A 25,406-nucleotide genomic window follows, 5' to 3' on the forward strand; every position below is an offset into this window, starting at 1 on the left:
GTAGGGCAGACACAGTTTTCTGTGAATATCTCGAGAACCGTAAGGTTTAGGAGGACCATTTTTTTTTTGTAAGTTGATCTCAAGGGGCCATGTCAACCCATTCCATAACCACTCATTTCATGTATAGCGCCACCTAGTTAAACACAAAAAAGTAAAAATGAGGTGTTGTAATCGCAGGTATCTGTGACCTAACATAGTCAAAACTGCACGAAATTGGAAGTGAAGGATCATTATGACACCCTCTGAATGCACGCCAAGTTTCGTGGAATTCCGTTCATGGGGGGCCACACAATAAATTAATTTATGTTACTATACACCAACTGGCCTGTAGGTGGCCGGAGACAGTTTTCTGTGAATATCTCGAGAACCGTAGGGCCTAGGAGGTCCACCTTTTTTTTGTATGTTGATCTCAAGGGGCCATGTCAACCCATCCCATTACCACTTATTTCATGTATAGCTCCACCTAGTTAAAAATTAAAAAGCAAAAATTTAGGTGTTTTCATCACAATATCTCTGGCTGACATGGTCAAAACTGCACGAAATTGAAAGTGTAGGATCATTATGACACCCTCCGAATGCATGCCAAGTTTTGTGTACTTTCGTTCATGGGGGGCCTTACAATAAAATAATTTATGTGTACATTTAGTGACGTACACCAACAAGGATTCCCGGGACACTGAAAGACCGGGGTACACAAAACTTGGTGGGCATGTACCCCCACATGGATAGCATGGAACCGTCATTTTTCGTTTTGATCTGTAGCCCCCCCGCTGGACTGGACCCCCCGAAAGGAGGGTAGGCCAGACACAGTTCTCTGTGAATATCTTGAGAACTGTAGGGCCTAGGATGACCATTTTTTTTCCGTATATTTGCCTCCAGGGGTCATGTTAACCCATTTCATGTGCACACATGTGCACAAACAGATACACACGCACACACACACATTCACAGTAATCATACGTATGACATATACTCACACAGTAGACATATGTACGCTTCCATGCACAGGCACATACGCAGGCACACACACAAGCACGCACACACACACACACACACACTCACACACACACACACCCACACACATAACATAAACATAACACAAACAATCAAGAATTTCTCAGAATTATGAACAGGCAAGATGGAGGTGGGGTTGTATAAAATGAATTTTACATGTGAAATCTATGAACTAATCATGTTTTGGGACTTGTTGTCTAGCAGATACCAGTGAGAATTGAGTGTGGATAATGCAATTTAGTGAGACAGTTAGAATCATATAGGCCTTTCAGTGTGATTTCTTTTTGTGGAAAAAATGTGCTGGACTGGGCGGCGTTTATATTTTGTACCGCTCTACGGTACATCTAGTTATAATAAGTATGGGAATGTTGGAAATAGCTGACTAATGTGAAAAAAAAACAACAACAAATGTATAAGTAAGTAAGTAGCATAAGTATACTCTTTTGATCCCGTGAGGGAAATTTGGTCTCTGCAATTATCCCAATCCGTGAATTAGTAAAACACACTCAGCAGCACACAGTGAACACACAGTGAGGTGAAGCACACACGAATCCCGGCACAGCTGCAACAACAGCGGCGCTCAGGGAGCAGTGAGGGGTTAGGTGCCTTGCTCAAGGGGCACTTCAGCTGTGCCTACTGGTCGGGGTTTGAACCGGCACAAGTCCGGTTACAAGTCTGAAACGCTAACCAGTAGGCCACGGCTGCCCTCTCTATGTTCTCTCTGCTGTGCCGTATAGACTGAGAATGTTTTGGATAGTCTACTACTGGGGAAATAGTCTACTACCGGGGAAATAGCCTATATACGTATATACCACTGCCAAGCAAGGCCCACGTCAATTTCAATTTCCGGCATTGCCTGCAAACTGCTGTGAACAGCCATTAACCTGAACTTCCACGACAATCTACAGTGCCGCATACTGATGAAAATCACACTTTTCATGCAGTGCAAAGGTTCAAGCATCCCCAACGATGCAGACAATGTGTAAAAAGTAAAGCAATACCACAAGAATCACTCATAAATAACGCTTATCGCCTACATCAGGCCAGTCTCTCACAGGAAATCTCAATGAGGAAATAATATACACAGCATTGCAAACGTGAAACAAAGCAGGTTGGGATCAAGGAAACCCTTACGAATAGCATGCAAACACAATTAAAACATACTTTAAATAGACACAAGTATAAGCAACAGTAGAAAACATACATTTACCCAGGTGGGAAGTGCGAGGGGCGGGAAAATGCACTGCTGCCGCCTCTTCAACTACAGCGGCACTAATTATTAAGCTAAATGATCTGCGCTAACTAGGCTACACACAATATCCCACTTCAAATAGCTCACCAACTCAGCGTTAATGGCGTTTTTCATGGCGTGCTCTCCCGACTCCGCCTGCCACCTGACTCTTCAGTCCTTTTAAAAAGTGCGTTCATCAACACACCTCCCACACACTTCTGTGACGTCATGATGTAACGTTCATTCATTTTACAAAACCGAGGCAAAGGAAGAGTTGTTCAATCATAAAACCAGGACACAAAGACATAACACCAAAATGAAGGACACTCATGTCAAACATGAAAACAATAAAACAAAATCGAAATCATATCACCACAACAGAACAGCCTTCCACTGGACACCCGTTAGGCTACATCTGCTAGGCTATTCTTATTTTCCAATCGACTCTTTTGGCGGCCATTTTGGAAATACGCCAATTTTTCATAATTTTGCCACTGCCTAAATTTAATGTTATCATCCAGAAATGTTCACTAAATGTCCTAAGAATACCAAAAATGCAAAAACCTCTATAACTTAGCCTATTTTTTAAGGGGTTCAACCAAAGACATTTTTTTACTATTTTGTATGTCTTTGGTTTGTTTTGCTATATTTTGTTTGAAATGTAGATGTGGAAATAAGACCACAAATGACGAATGATGAGGAATGAGGAAAGGCTCATAGTGAATAAAACAAAGGTAGAATAAAAATGGAGAGTGGACTGCCTGTTGTTTAAACAATTATGCCCAAAAATGACAAAAAAACTACTGTTCATCAAAATATTTTGCTTTATTTTATTTGCTGATATTTTTTACTTGCAATTCTGTTTTAGGTTACTGGCACAGTTTGATTCTACTGCCACTGTCGAGCCAAAAGCCAGCATATAATGGCTCTGTGAATGTAGCCTGTACTTTGTGCAGGAGAGTCAATGTATCAGAGACACTGTAGAAGCATAGAGTTCCTGCCCTGTGATTCACATATACTCCTATTCTAGAGGAAGTGGGGGCATGAGTGAGTGCAGTTTGTTTATCATCATGGATGAAAGTGCACTTAGATGAAGTGCACCACAAACTCCAAGACTTGTTATTATGTCCAACAATGGCATCATTAGAACCTCCTTTCCTCTTCAGCCCTTTGTATGATACAGCAATGTAAACGTGTAGTCCTGACCATTCAACCTCCCAATAGCAGTATTTAGATAAAGCTTCACTACACAGAACCTCATATGATGTATCAAATCTGTCTGCATGGTCTGGATAGCAATTATTGTTAGAAGTGTTTTCTACAACTCTGTTTCTCTCAGATAAAGTGAGTAGATTATGAGCAGTGTTGGGATCCAAGGTAAGCTGGCAGGTATCTGTAGCAGGGTAAAAACATTAAATAATGGTGATTAGGCGCATAACGGTTTTCAATATTACCATTGAGTAAATGTGATGTGTGCACCTGAGTACATATGTGTGTATTTTATACTTACATGTCAGGAAATCCTCTCTAGTCATGGGCATAGGCACTAGAAGGCTAACAAGTTTTCCTGTAAAGAATAAAAATGTAAAAACAATACTCTAAATAGCAGAGTTTTCTGGGTCATATGAAAATTGTTTTCAGAAGTGCTGTTTTCAAAGTAATTGTGTTCATTGTAATATGCAGTTCATACCAGCTGTAGAAATGGCTGTTATGTCCTGTTGGAGAACATCCTCTAGTTTCTCCCTGAGTTGAGAAAGTCTTCCTATAACCTCATCAAAAGACAGCTCTGTCTGGGCCATGTATCTGGGTGGGTTGTTAGGTGCAGAGGAGGAGCATAGAGACTGGAGACTCTACAATGGTATACAGAATAAACCAATTGTGTCCACTCTTAAAGTGAAATGTGTATGCATGAAAGTGAAGTGTTCTTATGTGTTTTCATTAAGTTTACACACCACTGTGACAATTCCAGTCTAGTCCTATCTAAATTTGGTCAGATCAGATCTAAAGCAACATTTATAAAGATAGTCTATATCTATATTTATATTAAAGCTTATAAATCAAGTGCAGAGCGACATTTTCCATTAATGGCAAAGATAGATGCAAGACTATAGATTGTAACTATTTCTGAGGATAAACAGACACAAATCTAAATCAACAATAGAAAACACGGTTTGATGTCTTTACATTTGATTAGTTGTAAATGGAAATGCAATATGGCACTTGTGATTATTGCGTCGGTAAAGAATTTACCCATGTCTATGGTTCAACTGTAGGCACAAGGCCGGACCCCACCATGATATATTTGATGTTTATCAAATAATTTATTTTTTGATATTTAAGTGAATTTGATATCTATATTGAAATCTAATTATATAATAATTACAATATCTGTACCCTGAACAATGTATGAACTCCTCTGTTAATATGCATCACAATATTCTAGTTGTGACAATACCTGAAGGAAACGGATATGATTTTCACTAAGTGAAAGCTGCTCCAGCTCAGCATCTCTCTTCTTCAGCTCAGCAATCTCCATCTCCAGTTTCTCCATGAGTTCTTCAGCTCGTCTCACTTCAGCCTTCTCCTGATCTCTAATCACCTGTGTCACTTCAGAGCATCTTCTCTCAATAGAGCATATAATTTCAGTGAAGATCCTCTCACTGTCCTCTATTGCTGCTTGAGTGGAACGCTGTTCAGACACAAGACAATGGAAACTCTTAAGATGAACAATTCTAATGACATGACAGGCTCAACCTCTTTTAAATCTTTAAATATGCTTCTGTCTATGCTAGCAGGCCACTTCTCTGCCTCTGCCACATGAGTTCATTATGTGCTTGCATGATATCACCATGCCAGTTTGAAGGGTTTTCATCAATAATGGCATAGCTGATCACTATAAAGACTGCTTACACTGATTGGGTACTCAAGGGCATGGGGTCTAAGGTCAAGGTCATATAAAGTGTCTGATTCTTCATTTCATTTATGTTCTATACATACCATTACTCATGTCAACACACTGAATAATCTCTTTTTAAAATTGCATAGCAACCCTCAAAAGTTAGTGACCTGTGGTCAGAGGTCAAGTTCTAGGGCACCAAGCAGGTGTGAGGTCAAGGTTGGCCAGTGTCGACCAGACTGACAGCTAGCTCATCCAATCAAGTGTTTAACAGAGAGCTTGAAAATGAGAGATGAAAAAACACACACATACTTTTTTCTTGCTTAATGGGTTCTTTAAATATGAGACGTGATGTTGAACTGCATGCTGATGCCATTTAACCTAAATGCCCCAGCAGCAGCACGGGTGAGGAGTGCTTATCTGACAGAAGATCTGCATTGTCTATAGTGAGGTAATGTTAGATTACTTTGCAAAAATATCACCATGCATCAGTGCATCCATGATTCAGTGAGAGTGATCCCAAAACATCGTCCTGGTCTGTGGCTGAATTGTTTTCTGAAACTGCAAAATATCAAAAGGGAACGTTTGCGCTGGAACATGCCCCCTCTTTTCGCTGAACCGGCTCCGTGGGCGCAATTGAATTCCCTAATTTACGGACATGTTCTTGTGGAGGGAAAATTCCAATATGCGCTGACTGCAAAATAGGAAAGACACAAGCGCGAGTATACAAAGTCAATTGCGCTGGAGTTCAAGATAAAGCCCATAGTCTTAAACGTATGAAGTCAAGATGTATACGTCTTTTAAATGAGAAATCCAGCGAGTTTTCCCATAGATTCTTGAGGTTTCTGAAAACAATCAGTTTTATCTAGCTCGAGATACTACAACCTAGGACTGCTCTGGGGGCATGTCCGTGAGCCCCCATGTACATGCCCACACGAAGATCTATGTGCAAACTCACCGGATTTCTCTTTTAATATGCAGACAAGACAATCCATTGCAACGGGTAGGAAAGATTTGTTTTTTTTTATAACTTCCAAAATCAGTTTAGTCTATGTTAATTAAGAAAATTCAGTCATTATTCAGGACCCATAAAGGGCGTCTTGTCAGGTATAGTTGTTTGGCAGAAATTTGAACGGAAAACATAGTGGCCCAGGCTACTTCAAAGAAGTCTACTTATTTTCCTATTTCTGGCCTTGTCCCTGGCTCTGAGGCATTGGCAGTGTATTGCTTTGTACGATAGAAATAATTCACAGCTGGAAAGATGATTTGTATTGAAATTGGGTCATTTATGTAGTAGAAATGTGAAATTATTTTTGAAGTCAGTGTCGTCTTGACCGAGAAAACGATCAAGCATGATTACGTCAATCAAACTCATGCGGGCTGTTTAAGTTTATTTTTATGCAGCCAGATTGCAATGAATGATCCAATTAGTTACTTAAAGGAGAACTTGGCAACTATTTCAACTTAATACACCCGTTTAGAAATCATTTAATGACCTATTCCGGTGAAAATGGTGACTCCCCCCCGCCCCCCTCCCCCTAGCGTCCCCAGGCGGAAAACCAACCTTGCAACTTTGGGTCTACCATCAAATTGGCTCCGTAAAGGTTATATTAAGGTGACAATATTGCATAGCGTATCTTTAAGTTTGTTTTCATTTCATTGTTATGGTCAGTATAAGTCCTGCAGACCTGACACTGGTAGAGCTGTCTCTTGTATTGGTACTCAGCTTAATAGGTTACTCACCTGAAGAGTTTTCATAGACTGTTTCAGATCCTGCAGTTCATCCACTTTCTCCTGGATTACCCATTGGAGTTTTCTCTGAGTATCACCCAGTTGTTTCTATGAAAAGGTGAATCTATTTGAGTTAAGTTTTTATTTTATTTAAATCATTAATATCATGTATTATAGTCACATTATAAACACATGTTGATAAGAATTAATAAACATTTTGACCACTTCCATATAATCATAATCATGAACCTCACAGATATGGCTGTTACATTTGTGTGATTGAAATCAAGAAATGGACCAGAGAGGAACAAAAACTTAATAAAATCATATTTATCAATCATGAATATGCCATTATTCACATTGGCATGTTCGGTAACACTTTCCTTGACAGTATCGACATAAGAGTGACATGACACTGTCATGACACATGAACCCTAACCCTAATCCTAACCTTTAACCCTAATCTTAACCCTAACCCTAACCCTAACCTTAAACCCTAACCTAACTTGTTATGACAAAAACAGAATGTCACTTAATAACAGAAGCGTTATGTCATGAACATTTATGACTTGTTTATGACAGATTCATGACAGTGTCTTGTCACTCTTACGTCGATACTGTCAAGGAAAGTGTAACCGCATGTTCACCAGTAAACACTAACACATTTGGGCTGGAAGGTTTTCTATCCGAATGAGGAATACAGGCTTAGTCTCACCTGTTTCTCAGTTCTCTCTGCTGCAGCTGAAACTGTTTTATGTCCATTGTGTTCATCCATGACACACAACACACATATGCATGTCTGATCAGTGCAGCAGAAGACCTCCAGCAGTTTATCATGACGAGAGCAGATCAGATCCTCTAGTTTACCAGCAGCATCAACCACTTTGTGTTTCTTCCCTGGGTTGAGATCATTATGAACTCTGAGGTGAGTTTCACAGTAAGAGGACAGACACACCAGACAGGACTCAACTGCCTTTCGTTTTCTTCCAACACAGACATCACACTCCACATCTTCAGGTCCAGCATAACACTGAGCAGGAGGAGTAGCCTGGAATCTAATGATCTTCAGTTTGTCCACCACTTCAGCCAGCATTGTGTTCCTGCCCAGAACTGGTCTGGGTGTAAAAGTCTGTCTGCACTGTGGGCAGCTGTAGCCTACCTTCAGCTCTTCCTGATCCCAGCAGCCTGTGATACAATCCAAACAGAAGCTGTGACCACAGGGAAGAGTGACAGGATCCTTCAGTAGATCCAGACAAATTGGACAGCTAAATGCGTCCTGACTTAATACAACACTGGCCTCTGCCATTTTGGGTCACTTTCTGTCTGTCTTGGGTCACTCACTGTTCTTATCCCCTATTGACACAGTCAAGTTGGAGGCAGTCAGAACTGACTTTCATTTCTCTGGAAAAGGTTGGGCACTGAGCGGAGGGAGTGGCCTCCAGAGTCAGTGCGTGTGTAGGCAGCAGAGCACACGAGAATAACACTGCATCAGGTGATCAGGTGAGTGTTTCATTATGGGAAGAAGAACAGATAAAACAAATATGACATAAGGCATATGTAGATTAAATACCTGTATTTATTTGTTCAATTAATTACAGTATTTTATTCTTCTCCCTGCTGAGTTCAAGAACTTACTTTTTGGGAATTTAATTTAAAATGTGTTCATACTTGAATGTGTATGTTCAATGAGTATGAAATATCCACTCTTATCCACAGTTCTGTTCTTTGTTGTCTTTAAATTCATTATGCACATTATTTTATTGTCACATACATTCCTACAAGTATAGCCTACAATATGTAATGAAATGCTTAGGCCGTCTCGTGAGGCAACGGCATTATGTAGCTCTCTTCAATTGGGTCAGAAATGAAGTCGCATAGTGATGAAATGTTAGGGTGCATCAAGTAGATGGAAAAGGCTCATTATGTTCTACCCCTGATGACATCCAAACAAAATGGCATACCTAATGGCATAGCTTCACTTTTGCTTCAACATCTAACCAAAAACCAGGATAAAGCGGCTGAGTGAATGTGGTCTGGACTTTGTGCAGGAGGGTCATTTTGTCACTGCAGATGCTGTAAAAAGACAGAATTCCAGCTTTGTGATCCACATACACTCCAATTCTACTGCTGGGAATAACACTGAGATTAGTCGAGACTCCACTGTGTATGAAAGAGGATTTAGTAGCAGAGCAGTCCAAACTCCAAGAGTGTTTGTTGTGCCCAAACTGAGCCTGTTGTCCCTTTCTGCAGATCTCTTTGTAGGATACTGCTACAAAAACTCCCCACATTCTGCTTGTGTCACGCTGGCTCCACTCCACCTCCCAGTAGCATCTTCCAGTCACAGCCTCCTTACACAGCACCTGTTGCCAAAAGTCAAACCTCTCTGGATTGTAAGGATATGACTGCTTTTCATTTGTCCAAGTAACTTCCTTATTATTATCAGACAAATTAAGTTTTAATAGTATTGCAATCTAGATTGAGTTGACATAAGTCTGTGGAGGGAAAAGGTATAATAACAGTTGAGTTAATAGTCATGTTTGTTTTTCCATTAAAAACATTACTGTGTAGATCTAGAACCTAGTCTAGTGTGCATTGATTATATCAGAATGTAAACACACATTGAAAAATGTGTACAACTGCAAGTTCACCCCTGAAACTAATGTTCATGTTTACAGTATGTTCATAGTGTTACATGGGTTACTTTCTTTATAATCAACATATTTATACCATGAACAGCCCTGCTGCAGCCCCAGCCCTGTCTTCTTGCTGTAATGTGCATGATTCTTACATGTTAAAAAAGTTTTGTCCGGTCAGAAGCTCATGGGGAGAGGATATTCTTATCGCTTTTGCTGTAGAGACAGAAAATATCAGTTATCAGACTGGTTTTAAGATGAAATAACATTTACCTATGAATGTGGAGTTGCACAATATGTACTGTAGGCCTATGTTCTCTCTATTCCTTACATCTCATAGAAGTCTGGTCTACTCCACGCTTTAGTAAATCTTCCACTTCATCTTTCAGCTGAGACACATTTTCCTTTACTTCTTCAAATGACGCATCTGAACAGAAACTGATGTTGGATGATGAATCTTCTGGGTCAGTCAAAGAACACAGAGACTGAAAACTCTGCAAAGAGACACAATCTGTTACTGGGTATGCTAACTGCATCTGAGCGAGCGGTTTTAGTCATGTAGCATTGAATGTTCTCTGTCCACAATTAATCTGTTAAATATGTCCTTCTATTGCATCTTACTTCTCACTCAAAATAGCAGAGTTACGCAAGTCACAGAAAGAAAAAAGAGACTCTATCTGCAACTGGATCTGTTCAACCCACAAAATGGTCAGTATCTGTATTTCTATTCGGATATGAAACTGGAAGTGGGTGTAGTCTATCACGTAAATCGGGTAAATATTGTATTTTTGTAACTTATGCAATTTTTGGGACTATGTACCAACTGTTTAAGCAAAGGTTATTGAAACCTTACCACAGTTATCAGTATAAACTAAATAGCCTAGGGCTAAATAGCCCACTAAAATACTTTAGTGTAGAACTTTTATGCAGCCTAATGTCATTACACACATTCATGTTAAACCATGGCTTTGACATTTTTTGTTGCCAGATATCAATGATACACAATATAATAGAAATATCCCACTAGCCTTCATCATTATTGTCAGGTCTGCAAGATAACATTTATTTCAGACCCAGAAGTTTACTGATTTTAATATTTCTGAGGGATATGCCTCAATGACCATTGCTTTACTGATGTATGGGCTACACTGGCCGTTCACACACGTGTGTGTGTGGTATTCCCCCCTGTCGGGACTTTTTTCCCGATAATTATGTAATAGTTCTATTACATTATCCCTTACTTCTCTGTGCTTTTCTGAATAACGGATTCGGATTCGGGTGCATCTCTAGTTAGGACATTCCAATTGAAAATAATATAATTAAATGGATTTTGTTGCTTGCTCGCACCGCATACAGTTAGAATATGGTGATACTAGTGAGGAAAACACATTTTTTTTTCATTTCATCATATATTTGCAGAAAGATTACCCTGAGAAAACTTGTATGATCCTCTGTTTGTGAAAGCTGCTCCAGCTCAGCATCTCTCTTCTTTAGCTCAGCAATCTCCTTCTCCAAGTTCTTCATGTGTTCTTCAGCTCGATTAACTTCAGCTTTCTCCTGATCTCTGATCAGCTCTGTCACCTCAGAGCGTATTTTCTCAATGGAGTGGATCATTTCTGTAAAGATCCTCTCACTGTCCTCCACTGCTGCCTGAGCAGAGTGCTGTTTGGAGATGCAATAGGACATTTCAATTCTATTGACACTGTTTCATAACTGGCATGAAAGTTTTCAAGGTGTTCAGTCCTATAGGCCTAGCATCTTTCTGGGCATACATTCTATTCTGGGCACTTTGAAATCACCAGATTGTCCCGCTACCTATCAGATTGGAACTCACCTTAAAAGACTTAATGGCCTTTTTCATCTGCTGTAGGTACTTATGTCTCTCTTGGATTGTCTGCTGGGTTTTTCTCCAGCTCTCCTCCAACTGTTTCTGTAAAGAGGTAACATTAATCCATTTGCTATCTCACCACATATTGTGAGACATTTTAGTAATTTATTCATACATATTGGTGTTTATACAAACACGCCCTCTTCAAACATAAGCCAGGGGTTAAAGTTCACTACCTAGTTTATTGCAAGGCAAGTCACATAGATTTTTTAAAGTGCATTTCATACACAAGGCACAAGGCAATTCAATGCTCTATCTATACACTCTTAAAACTAATGTGTTGAAAATACATCTCTATGTCCACATAGGGACAACACAGTTTGTGCTGTTTTTAACACATTTGTTTTAAGAGTGTACATCGTTTATTGTAGTCGTAGTCATAAACAAACTAATGTTTACTGGACTCTCTTACCTGTTTTTCAACTCGCTCGGCAGCAGCTGAAACTGTTTTATGTCCACTATGCTCATCCATGACACACAGGAAACATATGCATATCTGATCAGTGCGACAGAAGACCTCCAGCAGTTTATCATGACGAGAGCAGATCAGATCTTCTAGTTTACCAGCAGCATCAATTACTTTGTGTTTCTTCCCTGGGTTGAGCTCATTGTGATTTCTGAAGTGAGTTTCACAGTAAGAGGAGAGACACACCAGACATGACTTAACTGCCTTTCGTTTTCTCCCAACGCAGACATCACACTCCACATCTTCAGGTCCAGCATAACTATGAGCAGGAGGAGCAGCCTGGAGTCCCATGATTTTCAGTTTGTCTACCACTTCTGCCAGCATTGTGTTCCTACCCAGAACAGGCCTTGGTGTAAAGGTCTGTCTACACTGTGGGCAGCTGTAGACTCCCTTCAGCTCTTCCTGATCCCAGCAGCCTCTGATACAATCCATACAGAAACTGTGGCCACAAGGAATAGCAACAGGATCCTTCAGTAGATCCAAACAGATTGGACAGCTAAACTGGTCTTGACTCAATACAACACTGGCCTCTGCCATTTTGGGTCACTTTCTGTCTAATTCTTATCCCCTACTGACACAGTCAAGTTGGAGGCAGAACCGACTTTCATTTCTCTGGAAAAGGTTGGGCACTGAGCAGAGGGAGTGGCCTCCAGAGAGAGTGTGTGTGTAGGCAGCAAAGCACAAGAGACACTGCATCAGGTGAAGTGTTGCATTATGGGAAGAAGAACAGATAAGAAAAAATATGCCATAGAAAGGCATCTGTACATTATGTAGATAGTCATAGCTATATTTGATTTACCAGGGATACTTCTCCCTGCTGAGTTCAATAACTTTTTTTTTTTTTGAAATATCAATTATAAATTGGTTCTTTAGAATGTTCAATGTGTATGACATCCTCAGCTATCCATATTTCTGTTCTTTGTTGTCTTTATTAATTCAAGCAAGACTGCTGACCGGTTCTAAAAACGGGAGCATATCACCCCCATCCTAGCCTCTCTCCACTGGCTGCCCATCCAGCACAGAATCCATTTTAAGATTTTGCAGTGTTTCCCATACATTGACTTATTTGAGGCAGCCCACCACAATATCAACATTGACCACCACACAATGATTTTCTAGGTTGTACTAAATTGTGCTTAAATCTGATTAGCATCATAACCACGCTGCGCTAATTTGTTAAAAACTGTTGCATTTCAGTTAATTCTGCAAACCTACCACCACAAATAGAATTAAATTCTGTGGGAAACACTGATGGTTTTTAACTTCACAATCTGGCACCTTCCTACATATCAGACCTCATCCACCACCACTCAACCTCCAGGTCACTCAGATCCTGCAGCATGGGTCTTTTGCATGTCCCACGCCCCAGACTCAAGCAAAGAGGCGATAGAGTTTTTGCAATAGCTGCACCACGCCTGTGTAATCAGCTGCCGCCTTCCATCAGAAATGCCCCCCCTATCACTATTTTTAAATCTAAAACTCAAAACGCAATTTTTTTAAAATCAGTTTACTGATTGAGAAGATCTTAAAGGTGCTCTAAGCGATGTAACACGTTTTTTAGGCTAAAACATTTTATGTCACTTACTGCAAACATCACCTAACCAACCGCTATTTGTCTGTGTCCCGAATACACTGTAAAAAAGCATGATGTCTGTGGACAGCCCAGGCTCCAAAAACAGCAACAAAAACAACCTGGGCAAACCTAGCCTATAAAAACATAACAAACTGTTCCAGGAAATCACAGACGAGATGTGCGTTTAGGAGAGTTTCAATTGCACAGGAGCAGCATGGGAGGGAGGGGGAGGAAGTAGCGAGCTAGCTCTCTGTTTTGTTTGAAAGTCAACAGAAATGACGTTACCCAGCATCGCTTAGACTAGAGCACCTTTAATTCAGAAGGTAGGGAGTTCCAGAGTGAAGGGGCATAGTGACTAAAAGCACCATGAGCGGAACTAGTATTTATTCTCGGGATTGAGAGGAGACCTTTGCTTGAGGACCGTAGGCATCTGGCTGGATTATATGCAGTGATCATATCAGAGATATAAGATGGGGCTAAGGCATTCAATGATTTAAAAACAATAAAAAGTATTTTAAAATCAATTCTTTGTTTTACTGGGAGCCAGTGTAGTGATTTTAATATTGGAGATATGCCAAGTCAAGTCAAATCATTTTTTATTTCTATAGCGCATTTACAGGCGGCTTAGCCGCACCAAAGTGCTTCACAATAAAGTGCTTAAGCGCAATAAACAAATGAATGACCTAAGGCAAAAAGAAAAAAGAAAAGGACAATGATTGTAGGAGTTAAAATAATGCAAAAAACAGAACATTTAAAGGTAACCAGGGAACACTATGCACTGGCACTTAAGAAAGGAGACACTAATCAAAGGCAAGTGAAAAGAGGTGGGTTTTTAAATGGGACTTAAAAATATTCAGAGACTGGGCTGCACAGATGTGGAGGGGGAGGCAGTTCCAGAGTCTGGGGGCTGCTACTACAAAGGCTCTGTCCCCATTGTTTTTTTGCCTGGACCTGGGCACTTCCAACAGCAGTTAGTCAGCTGACCGTAGTGCTCTGGAGGGGATGTGGGGTTGGAGATCAGACAAGTATGTGGGGGCCAGACCATGGAGGGATTTGTAAACAGTCAGTAGAAGTTTAAAATGAATGCAGTAGCTGATGGGGAGCCAGTGGAGCGATGCGAGGACCGGGGTGATATGTTCATGCTTTTTTATACAGGTGAGGAGTCGGGCGACTGAGTTCTGAATCAACTGCAGGCGGCGGAGCTGTGATTGATCAGTGCCAGTGTTGCAGTAGTCCAGTTGAGATGTTATTTCATTTTAAAACAGATGATGTCTACAGATGATGCCCCTTTTCACCCATAAAACAAGCAAATTGTGTCTATTTGCTCCTACCCACATTTCCTAACCCTGGACCAGTACAGGTCCTGGATGGAGGGAAGGTTAGCCCCAATGATCCTCTCTGCAGCCCTAATTGTCCGTTGCAGTCTGGCCCTGTCCCGTTTGGTGGCAGACCCAAGACAGTGATGGAGGTGCAGATGACAGACTGAATGATGGCTGAGTAGAAAGTGGTCAGCAGCTCCTTATGACCATGCAGGATCATCCAGACCAAACGTGATGATTTTGCTACATACTATTCCAATTTATGTAACAGCATGCAAAACTTGAGCCTATATGGTTTAGTTCTTGTGCTATGGGCTTGTGAACTTTGCCAAAAAAAAAGAGGCCGAACCAAATCAACAACCCCCTCCCCCCGTAAAACTGTCTGTATCTTGAAAAGTATTGATTTTACATAAAAGCAAATTACAGTGTGTCTCCTGGGTAACATATGTACACCTGGTAATTTTTTCAGAATTTATGAGACCTAAGTGCATGGGCCCTGGTTGAATTGACATGGAATGACCCTAGATTGCTTTCAGGAGCTTCTGGGAAATGCAAGGAGTTGCCTTAATTTATTCAGCGTTTATTCATAAACTTGTGAAACAGAGAAGTATCGTCATGTAATCCATTAATTTCAACTATGTAACTGTATTCTAATGTAAATACCAACTATTTAAATTGTAACTGTAACAGAATACAGTTACTCATTATTTGTATTCTGAATATGTAACGCCGGTATTCCGTTACTCCCCAACACTGCACACACACACACACACACGCTGATATAAGCATGCAGCCACAAACATGTCATACTCACATGAAAGATAGTGCTTACATTTTAGGTATCATTGCAACCAATAGCTAAGTGCATGTACACCTATTCACACAGTCATGCACTAACACACAACTACTCAAACAAACACAAACAGACACACACACACATGCAAACAGACACACATGAACACACATACAAAGTGAGACCTCATTCACCACCCACAAAACCCACAGCAAGGTGATTTCCTGTAGTGTAGGGGGTCTTTGTGAAAAAGAGGTGGGCTCTCTTTGAACCGAATGAGCAATAGAAAAATGAAAGCTTCCGCTACCCCACCAAGTTTTCAACTGTCACCTCTCTAATAGTATTTAGAACTATTTAGAATAATTTTCTTCTTTGCTGTTTTCTAAAAGCTTTTAAGTCCACTTCCAAATAGGAAGGGTACAAAATTAAGACCAAATGATCCTTGTTTACCCTAATTTGTCCCACTGATCAAAACGTCTGAAAAAAAGTCTTTATGTTTAGCCAAGACAAGACTTTTGCAACGGTGTGCATTGGTGCAGGTTGTAGAACATGATTGGAATGGAATGACATTCTCCCAATTGAAAATATCTCTGTAGGCCATGTCATAATAATTCCTACTTTATTTTAAGTGTGTCTTGTCATTGTTATTTCTGGTCTTTGGCTATGTAAGCTCATTCAACCTAACTTTAACCCTTAAAGGTGTAGGTTTTTGAACGTTCTAAGTTCCGCAACAATTGAAGGTTCTAAAATTCTATGTTGAATTCAATGAACCCAGATATTCTTTAGAACGTTCATTTCTCAACATTCCCGTCACACTGGTGTGACGGTACTCCTTTAAGGGTTAAAAGTCATACACTTTGGGTAAACACTCCTAGTTTTTAAAGGAGAAGTCAATATTTTGTTGACAATTTACATCATGAAGTAGATGAAACAAAAGGGGGTAATAACCCATTTCCCAGGCCATCACTTATCTCAATATAGAGATAGCAAAGTGGTTGATTTACTGGTTTGCAAATGATGCCATGACTGAAGTGATGACAAAAATGGTTGTCTGAAAGGACAACTGCATGCTGTGATTTGATTGTGCTATGCACTGAACTCAAAGCTACACTCTACCCAGTTAAAGGTAAATTGGCTGCTGTACTGAAGAGACATGAGTAGATTATCTTAGAAATGTATAGGAAAATATATGTATTAATGGTATATAAACAAATACATGACCAGTAACTGAAACCACATACACGTTTCCAAGAAGATTAGCATTTACTTGATATATTCACATACACACATATATCTTATTTTTATTATATATATTTTATTTTTTATGTAGATATATAAACAGAGACATGTTAAAAAATATAAAATGAACAAGGTACAAGCAGCCCACATCTTCACACACTACTGTGTCTGACAAAAAGTTATTGTAAGAGAAAAACTGGTATCAGTTCAACTGTAGGAGATTTCCAGAAACCACAAAATTGACACAGAAAAACACCTGATTAATATGGTAAACACATAATACATTTAGCTTTTCAGAGTAATTTTGGATATGAAGAATGTCCATATATGTTGAAGGTCTGAAGGCAAGACAGAGAGACGTATGTGTCCATTTGTGTGGTCAGTTGGGCTATTGGGCCTGCTGCTTCCGTGCCTGCCGACCCCCGTGCTTTTTCCCCTTTCCCTGTCTCCGTGTCTTCCTCTCATCCACTTTCCTCACGGTGTCCTTCACCCATTGCCTGTGAGGGTCAGCACAAATACGCTTGTTCCTCACTGTCACAAATCTGCATGGAGAAAAAAGACTGGTCAGACTTCTGCAAGGCAACGCTTAGGTTAACAAGATTGCAGTCATTACTACATATTGTCATACATAAATGTAAAAAGATCTTCAGCTCAGAAAAATCTCTCTAGACCCGTTCTCTTCTATGAAGACATAAAAGCATGAAAGAAAAAATAGCAAAAAAACACCAAGAAGAAGAAAGCAGACTCAATCTCCTTGTCAGGGCCCTCACACTATTTGATCTTTTTCATCTACATGTACATATGTAATTCCATTGTGGTTAAATAGCATATGCATTGTGTCTTCTGTTGCTCTGTTGCAATCAGTACCATGACTGTCAAAAACGTTTTTGTCTGTCAACCTGTAAATGTTGTCTGTAATGAAAGATTATACTCACACCACTACATGTATGGGGCAGATACCTCCCTGTTGCTGAATGTGATACGTTTTCACTTTATTGGCTTTCAGTTTCTGCCTCGAGGACTGTTTGAGGCAACAGTCTGTGGTTGTGCTGCTCACTGTAAAATGAAAAACATTTAATTGAAAGCACTGTTAAAAACAGATATTTCATTTACAACATATATATTACAAACTAAACATAATATTATTACACTTTATATGCATTATATAAATACACTAGTATTTTTTATGTTTATATATTTCATAACTACATGTATATTATATCATGATATATAATGCATTTTCTTTGTTGTATCCAGCCAAATGGAGCTTAATTCTTACCCGCTGGTAAGATGAGACATATTGTGATGAGGCAGCAAACGGAGAAAGCGGAGATGTTCATTTTGTCTGTCAGCCCCTCGTGTGAGCTTAGAGCACTGACTCACCTCTGAAAGACTGTGGTGGTTTTTGTATGCAACAGGACTTTCCATTAGCCCACAAGCATTCGCACCCCCTACCTCACAGAAAGACCGAGATGTGTAGGGGTGGGGTTGAGATGAGATGAGGGGTAACAATGTGGAATTTTTTCGACAAGCCGCTCTTGTCGTTCTGTGGTCATGTGGTCACCCTGGGTCCTTTCCTGCAATGACCATTTTATACAGCCCCATTCTAATAATAGAGATTTCAGTAGTTCACATTCCGGAATTTGCATAAAGATATAAAAGCATAACAAAAGAGCATGTTTGACAAAGTCTCTGGCCAGGATCCTGAAGCGCTTTGCGGAATCGTGCCGGAGTCGACTGCACAGGCTGGAGTCAGGCAGGATTCCACCATACACCCCTTTATTCTTTAACTATATGGAAGACAGGAGGTGTAAGGGGAGGTGGTGGGTTGCTAGCGGAGTAACGCCGATGCTGCAATTTCGGCAGGTAGACTGCGAATGTAGCAACTCATGTAGAGTTGCCTTTGAAACCCATGAGGGTTACAGAAAATGCGCATTTTGCAGATAAGAATCAAATATATGCTATAAGGGAAAACTTTACACATGGTCTGAATATAAAGATAGTTACTGAAAAGTGTTTCTTTGCAGTATTAAGTTTCTAGAAAACACTGAGCTACTTACCCAGTAAACAAAATAAAGTCCTGGCGACGTCCCCTAAAGGTCCCCTGGCGGACCTCTGTTCGGGAGGTCTAAAAGACGTCCACGAGACTTTGAGAGGACGTCCTGTAAATGGTCACCGCGACGTTATGCGCGCGACGTTTATATTTCGCGATGGTAAAAAAAAAAAAAAAAAACATGAAGCGCGATTTAGTATGGTAGGCTATTATCCTGTAAGTCTCAGCGTTGCTAGGAGAGAGGTAGACGGAACATGAACACGCATTTACGACTTGTTCTACAACTACACAATCAACTTCACTCACCTCATATTTTCACGCATGTATGAAATCACATCCTCCGAATGCATTACACTATTGAAGAGTAGACATGGACATTTATACCGGGCTAGGATGTGCTGCTTTCACATCTACGTGTCATTTTCTTAATTAACTAATACGACGTTTTAATGGGCATATCCCGTAGCATATATTGTTCAAAACATCATCAGAGTAGGCCTAGGCTAGCCTAAGATAAATTGTTCAAACCATATTGTTTCAAAATATTAAAAACTAATAATAGCCAAAAATACTAAATGAATCGCAATGCATGCTGGGAAGCAAAACTCTACATGAAATAAAGTAGCCTACATGAAACATAACTAAAATGCATTGACGTTATATCGACTCGTTTTCCTGGACCTGTGATCAAACAGGGACAGCCTATAAATGTAAGCATATCTTCCTGGAACATTGCAGATAAAGAAAAATGTATCTTTTTCTCTGAATGCTCTTTGTAGCCAACTTTAAGATGAAATAAATAGATTCCAGATGTTTCTATTCTATATCATTGTTTTATTAATAAACAGTAAGGCTCTGGTGAGGCAGAGAGCTTGCTCCTCGTCAGAAATCTCATCGGATATGTGCACTCTTTGCTGTTTCCACAAGGAGCTGCTGTAACATCGGGGACAGCTATGCGTGACACTTTTAAACGCGAGCATGCGTCAAATAAATTACAATGACATTTAAACAAGTCATGAAGAAGCAGTATCCTTAAAGGACAATTCCGGCGCAAAATGAACCTAGGGGTTAATAACACATGTGTACCGAGTTCGACCGTTCGCTGGGATGTATTTTCATGCTAGTCGAATGTGACCAGTTTTATTGCAAACCGCGAATTAGCGTTTAACACTAGCCTTCGGGGCACACGTACAGTAAAAATAAATCGCTTTTTCTATACCACTAACAAGGCTCAAAATAGCACCACACTTACACAGTAGCATGAGGGTCTCTACATGTAAACCGAAGCATTGAGAACTTTGTAAGTGTACAGGCAGTTTATTAAAAAGAAACACATTACCGTTCATGTCTGGTTCACATACAGGCAGGCGCTCAGAACTCTGGGATGTGAAGTGAATCTCGGGTGAAACGTTGTTGCAGAAGGACTGTGCAAAAGAGAAGCACTAAACGCAACAGGAGACATAAGAGATGGCAGGTTATTTGAACGAATTTGAAGACATCGAGGATGAACCCTTATTGGACGCCCTCGGAATATACCAACGAAGAGCTGCGGGAGCTCCGTGAAAGTGCTATGAGAGAGAGAGAGAGAGCTAGAAGCTACCTGTAGTCAATGCCACACAGGCGGCAGCGATCCATACCAGAGGGACCAGATGGACATCCACTAAGTAAGTACACTATACAAGTTATGTTACATCGGAGCTATTATTTCTAATAGGCCTATATTGAGCAAATTACGTTTGATTTTAGTTCACATCGCCTGCCTGTATATGTGAACCAGACGTGAACGGTAATGTGTTTCTTTTTAATAAACTGCCTGTACACTTACAAAGTTCTCAATGCTTCGGTTTACATGTAGAGACCCTCATTATGCTAGCTGCTACTGTGTTAGTGTGGTGCTATTTTGAGCCTTGTTAGTGGTATAGAAATAGCGATTTCTTTCTACTGTACGTGTGCCCCGAAGGCTAGCGTTAAACGCTAATAAGCGGTTTGCAATGAAACTGGTCACATTTGACTAGCATGAAAACAAATCCCAGCGAACGGTCGAACTCGGTACACATGTGTTATTAACCCCTAGGTTCATTTTGCGCCGGAATTGTCCTTTAATTCTTCTGTAATGTAGAGCTAGATTGTTTTGCTTTACAAATTAAGTAGTCACTTCTGTTGCTAGACAACCCTAAACAAATGCTACTTGGTCTGTTTTTAATTTCTCTAGTTTTATTGCATCGTATTCAGCTCCAAAAGTCCCAATTCGGCCGTGTGTGTGTTTCTGAAAATAAAACAGATAATAAGTACGTGACTACGTTAAATAAACCACTGCCTATTTAGAGCATGTTACATGCATCACGTAATGACAGTTATCTGAAGAAATGCGCATTGTAGTCTAAGCTAGAAGCTAGAACAGCGACTTTGCTAACGTTACACCAAGCATCACATCAGCTAACATGAATTTGATAAAATCCCTTCCCTAGTTTGTAACGTTATACATTAACGTTAAACTCAAAATGTATGTGTTACATAATTCAGCATGTCTAGTCTATGAGCAAAGTAGACATAGGCTATACTTTGCTCATAGACGCACAACTTCATAAACTGTATGATATGTTGCCTTAGACTACGGTAGGCTAATGCAGCTACTGCTAGAGAGACTAGATAGATAGATACTTTAGTCATCCCCAGACGTGTAACGTGAAGTCGTGTATGGATGTGATGTCTCCGCCCTGCAGGCGGTAGCCAGAGCGCTCTCAACTCCGCTGCCATGTGTGAATAAACAAACGTCCCCCCCATGTCCCCGGTATAACGTTATTGTCGGGTCCTTAGAAGGTATTTGAAATGACCAAATGCAAATGTCATCCGAGGGACCTGACGGTGACGTCCCCAGAAAGTCCTGCACCGGACGTCACGCAATAACCAAACGATAACTTGCTCCGGACGTCAATAAGGTCACCGAAACGTCCGCTAGAGCAGTGTTTCTCAAAGTGTGGTCCGGGGACCACTGGTGGTCCGCAAGCTAGCCCAAGTGGTCCGTGAGCAGACGTGGTAAAATATAATATAGATGAGTTGTTTGCAATATTATAATGTAAACGGAGTGTCTATTCCTACCCCTGGTACGAATAGCCTTGGTCACACAACTGGGCTATTCACACCCTGTTACATAACAACAAAAACATGTTGCTCGCGTGCCCTAATATCTGTTCAAATTAAAGTTGAGATGGAAAAGTTGTGTTTTATTTTCATAATCTTTGTTCAGTGAACACATACAACCGTCAGTTTGTTAGCTAACAGAAATTTCGTGAATATGACGTTCAGGCCTATAAACTCTAAGTTTACCTGCAAATCGCAACTTCCATCGAAGCAGATAGTGCAGTGGTCACAGGCAAGGTCTTGCACGCGGGAGACCGGGGTTCGATTCCTGTGTGATGCGTTTTGGCGGAGTGCATGTGTACCAACGTCTCTGGAGAGAAGGCACGCAATTTGAATAAGAAATCGGTTCTCAAACGGAAGTTTTTTATTGCAACAATTAGCTAGTTCATGCACCAGGGTGTAAATAGCTAACCTGGCCCTAGCCAGATGAATGTCGTTCCGCTTAGCTCCGCCTAGCTTCACTCACATCCATCTGGAACCTCTTCCATTGAGAGTGATTTCTCCAACCAACTTTATGGTTTAGCCAATCAGGACGCAGGGCGGGAGTTTCATAGATGTGACATAGCCATGGAGGTATTATATATAACTGGAGAGAGTGACTAAGTCCCGCCCTCCATACAAATGAATGGTGGAGGCTAGGCTAGTAAATCCGGCCAATTCATAGTCAACGCCATATTGAACACTGGGGCTCAGATCGATCCAGCGCCAGTCGGCTCTGACCATGCGCCAAGTTCTAAAGCTGGAAATGACGCATGAACCACGTCGATTTTTATTGGATATTCTGTAAAAAGAGAGTTGTCCTCCAGTAAGAGGGTGGCGATAATGCACATACTTTGCTTGCCACGTAACAAGAAGAAGAAAAAGTTGCTCGGGAACGCGCATGGAGTCCGAGTGGAGTCGCCCTGAAGCGCAACTTAATTTCATTGGATAACACAGCGGCTCTAACTAAGAGCGGTCTGCTTGCTGTCCTGCTGCAAATATGCATTCGAACTTGACGTGAAATATCCGTAGTCGAACTATAAATAAACTATTCGGTTTTTAGTGCCAAGTGTAGCGCATTTTTACAGTTTGTAAAAAGTTTGTTTTTTATTTTATTGTTTGCCATCTCATAGCGGGTGCTCTAAACGTATTCTAGCGTTGGCCCATGACCAAATCAAGCCAATAATAGCTAGTAGCCACAATAATGACTGAAGCCAGAGCCCTCAATAGCCACCCTGTTTTGAAAATTATATTGAAGATATTCAATATTATTGAAGATAGTATTGAAGATAACGCACAGAACGGTCAGCCTGAGCGGACAATTACGTCCCCAACTCATCTAAAATGTGGTGTCTTTACTTTGAGTTGTACACCGCAGATGGTAAAGTAACGGTTAAAGAGAATGTTGTCTGCGGACTCAGCAAAGAACAGTTTACTTACGCATCCACGACGTCCAATCTTCGCGCTCACCTGTGGAGTTACCATCCAAATGAGGCAGCGGTGTCAGAAGCACAGTAGACGGCCAGAGCATCGCCAGGCGTCCAACATCGTATGATTGCATTTCCGTAAATCCTAAATTATGTCCAGGGTCTGCTATTTACTTAGGCTGCAAAGCACAGGTATTTATTTGAGGTATGCTTATTCGAGGCAGACCTTTATTTCTTACATTGTACGTTATTGTGAGACATGCATTTTGTTTGGAGCGGCATACCAGCTATCAAACGCAGACGTTTTTCGGTGTTGGTATGGGATTTAATTTACTTTTTGACTTGTATTATATAGTTAAATGTTGAGGCTGATGGGCATTTAAATCTAGAGGGTATTTGATGATCACTGTAAAGTTTCGTGTAGTTGAAAAACTGTGAGACAAGGCCTTTTTCATTCATTGAACGTGCACTGTGCTCTAATGGAATCCTTATTGCATAGCGAAGTAGCCTAAATTGAGTTTTTTTTAATTATGCATGGTTTACTTTTTATTAAATTTGTAGGCTGGAATGCCTCGCGGCAATATTGTGTTTAAATGTAGTAGCCTAGTGCTTCAGCCTCTGGCAAGCTCCAAAGGGGGCGGCTATAGGTTGAGAGCAATGTGTTGGAGACCCATGGTGTAACGAGACAAGGTCTTTATGCCGCTGTTGTGTAATTTATTGTCTTTAATCATGTTTAGGCTACGTTTGTTCGGGACAAACAACAACGAAACAAGATGAATACAATTTTCTTTATTTGTTTATTTGTCATATGATGGATAAACAACCATAATATGCACGTCTTCTCATAGGATCCTCAAGAAATACGCACTGAATAACGTTTGGCTGTAGCCGCCGGATATGTACCCGCCCACCAACATGTACGCGCATGAGAGCTCGTGCCCAACATGGATTTTCGTGCATGGAGCTGGTTCCAAATGCTCCATGCAGCGCCATATTTGAAAATGGCGTATGCTAACATGCCGAAGCTAATCTGCACGCTCTTGACCCCCTGGACATAGCGTAAAAGCGACTGTGAGACTGTTATCAGCGTCACGGGTTGGCTTCGATGAGAGTGGTTGAAGTAGCACGTCAATAGATGACGGACAAGTGGCTTATTCAATCATATGCAAGCATTTTTTGATTAGGTCCAGCCTTCTGAAGCAACACTTCAATGGATCGGTTCCAGATGGATGAGTGGAGCTAGGCGGAGCAAAATTCATCTGGCTAGGGCCAGGTTAGTAAATAGCATGCAGTACTATAAACACCTGGCTACGAATAGCATCCACTTCTAACTGTACATTGATGCAAACAGCATACCTTATACAGAGTGATTACACAGCTGAGCTATTCACACTATGTTATGTAACATCAAAAAAAACATGTTGCTTGTTTTAAAAAAAAAAATATTATTACATTGTGTGATCAATATGGTACTACTAGGTATGTACTAATAGAACACATTGCTGTGTGCACCGGGGTACGAATAGCATTGATATTTGTACCAGACGAGGTACTAATAGAACACATTGCTGTATGCACCGGGGTACGAATAGCATACATTGATATTTGTACCAGACGGGGTACTAATAGGACACATTGCTGTGTGCACCTGGGTACGAATAGCATACATTGATATTTGTACTAGACTGGGTACTAATAGGACACATTGCTGTGTGCACCGGGGTACGAATAGAATTCACTTCTTATTGCACCAGGGTACGAATAGCATACACTGCTAATTGTACCAGGGGTGCAAATAGCCTTACCCTAATGTAAATCCAAACATTTCTGCAACACTGCCTATGTACAGTAAGGCATGCCAGTTTAAATCATATAAATTCTCTGACACAATAAGCAAGGTGCAAAGACAATCAGTGAGTAGGCCTATTGTGTAATTTACTGTTGAAGTAGGTCTACTTTTTTTTTTAGCTAGGTGGTCCGTGAGGCTATTTTTATTGATTAAGTGGTCCTTGGTCTGAAAAAG

General features: G+C 40.6%; 2 protein-coding genes, 2 long non-coding RNA genes and 1 pseudogene across 4 annotated transcripts; 1 reads left to right on the plus strand and 4 right to left on the minus strand.

The window, feature by feature from the left end:
• Window positions 1–3,051: 3,051 nt before the first annotated feature.
• LOC143131102 (tripartite motif-containing protein 16-like) lies at window positions 3,052–8,355 on the minus strand. Its single transcript, XM_076290501.1, has 6 exons — window positions 7,588–8,355; window positions 6,885–6,980; window positions 4,701–4,934; window positions 3,936–4,095; window positions 3,756–3,812; window positions 3,052–3,638 (listed from the first exon to the last, which is right to left on the minus strand). Exons 1-6 carry the CDS (start codon window positions 8,176–8,178, stop codon window positions 3,115–3,117), a joined length of 1,662 nt encoding a protein of 553 aa, XP_076146616.1. The 5' UTR covers window positions 8,179–8,355; the 3' UTR covers window positions 3,052–3,114.
• A 75-nt stretch (window positions 8,356–8,430) lies between these two features.
• Window positions 8,431–9,655, minus strand: LOC143131106 (tripartite motif-containing protein 16-like; annotated as a pseudogene).
• Window positions 9,227–15,182, minus strand: LOC143131105 (E3 ubiquitin-protein ligase TRIM47-like). The gene is made up of 6 exons (XM_076290503.1): window positions 11,806–15,182; window positions 11,340–11,435; window positions 10,934–11,167; window positions 9,837–9,999; window positions 9,661–9,721; window positions 9,227–9,364 (listed from the first exon to the last, which is right to left on the minus strand). Exons 1-6 carry the CDS (start codon window positions 12,394–12,396, stop codon window positions 9,328–9,330), a joined length of 1,182 nt encoding a protein of 393 aa, XP_076146618.1. The 5' UTR covers window positions 12,397–15,182; the 3' UTR covers window positions 9,227–9,327.
• On the plus strand, window positions 10,037–12,171 carry LOC143131108 (uncharacterized). Its single transcript, XR_012988037.1, has 3 exons — window positions 10,037–10,213; window positions 11,376–11,445; window positions 12,086–12,171. It is a non-coding gene; the product is annotated as an uncharacterized LOC143131108 (long non-coding RNA).
• A 1,657-nt stretch (window positions 15,183–16,839) lies between the features above and the next one.
• Window positions 16,840–18,174, minus strand: LOC143131107 (uncharacterized). The gene is made up of 3 exons (XR_012988036.1): window positions 18,063–18,174; window positions 17,719–17,839; window positions 16,840–17,325 (listed from the first exon to the last, which is right to left on the minus strand). It is a non-coding gene; the product is annotated as an uncharacterized LOC143131107 (long non-coding RNA).
• Window positions 18,175–25,406: the final 7,232 nt, after the last annotated feature.

Source organism: Alosa pseudoharengus, unplaced genomic scaffold (assembly GCF_046254945.1).
Source record: "Alosa pseudoharengus isolate Yale_2024_CS ecotype anadromous, Long Island Sound unplaced genomic scaffold, YU_APseudo_1.1 YU_APseudo_1.1_scf_18, whole genome shotgun sequence".
NCBI classification, from domain to species: Eukaryota; Metazoa; Chordata; class Actinopteri; order Clupeiformes; family Clupeidae; genus Alosa; species Alosa pseudoharengus.

Coding starts and splice junctions, on each gene's coding strand:
- LOC143131105 (XM_076290503.1), bottom strand. CDS start 12,396: ATGGCAGAGGCCAGTGTTGTATTGAGTCAAGACCAGTTTAGCTGTCCA. Junction 11,436..11,805: donor CCGAGCGAGTTGAAAAACAG/GTAAGAGAGTCC, acceptor ACCTCTTTACAG/AAACAGTTGGAGGAGAGCTG. Junction 9,365..9,660: donor GGACAAAACTTTTTTAACAT/GTAAGAATCATG, acceptor TTCCCTCCACAG/ACTTATGTCAACTCAATCTA.
- LOC143131102 (XM_076290501.1), bottom strand. CDS start 8,178: ATGGCAGAGGCCAGTGTTGTATTAAGTCAGGACGCATTTAGCTGTCCA. Junction 4,935..6,884: donor AGTCTATGAAAACTCTTCAG/GTGAGTAACCTA, acceptor GTGTCTGAACAG/CGTTCCACTCAAGCAGCAAT. Junction 4,096..4,700: donor ATCATATCCGTTTCCTTCAG/GTATTGTCACAA, acceptor ATACCATTGTAG/AGTCTCCAGTCTCTATGCTC.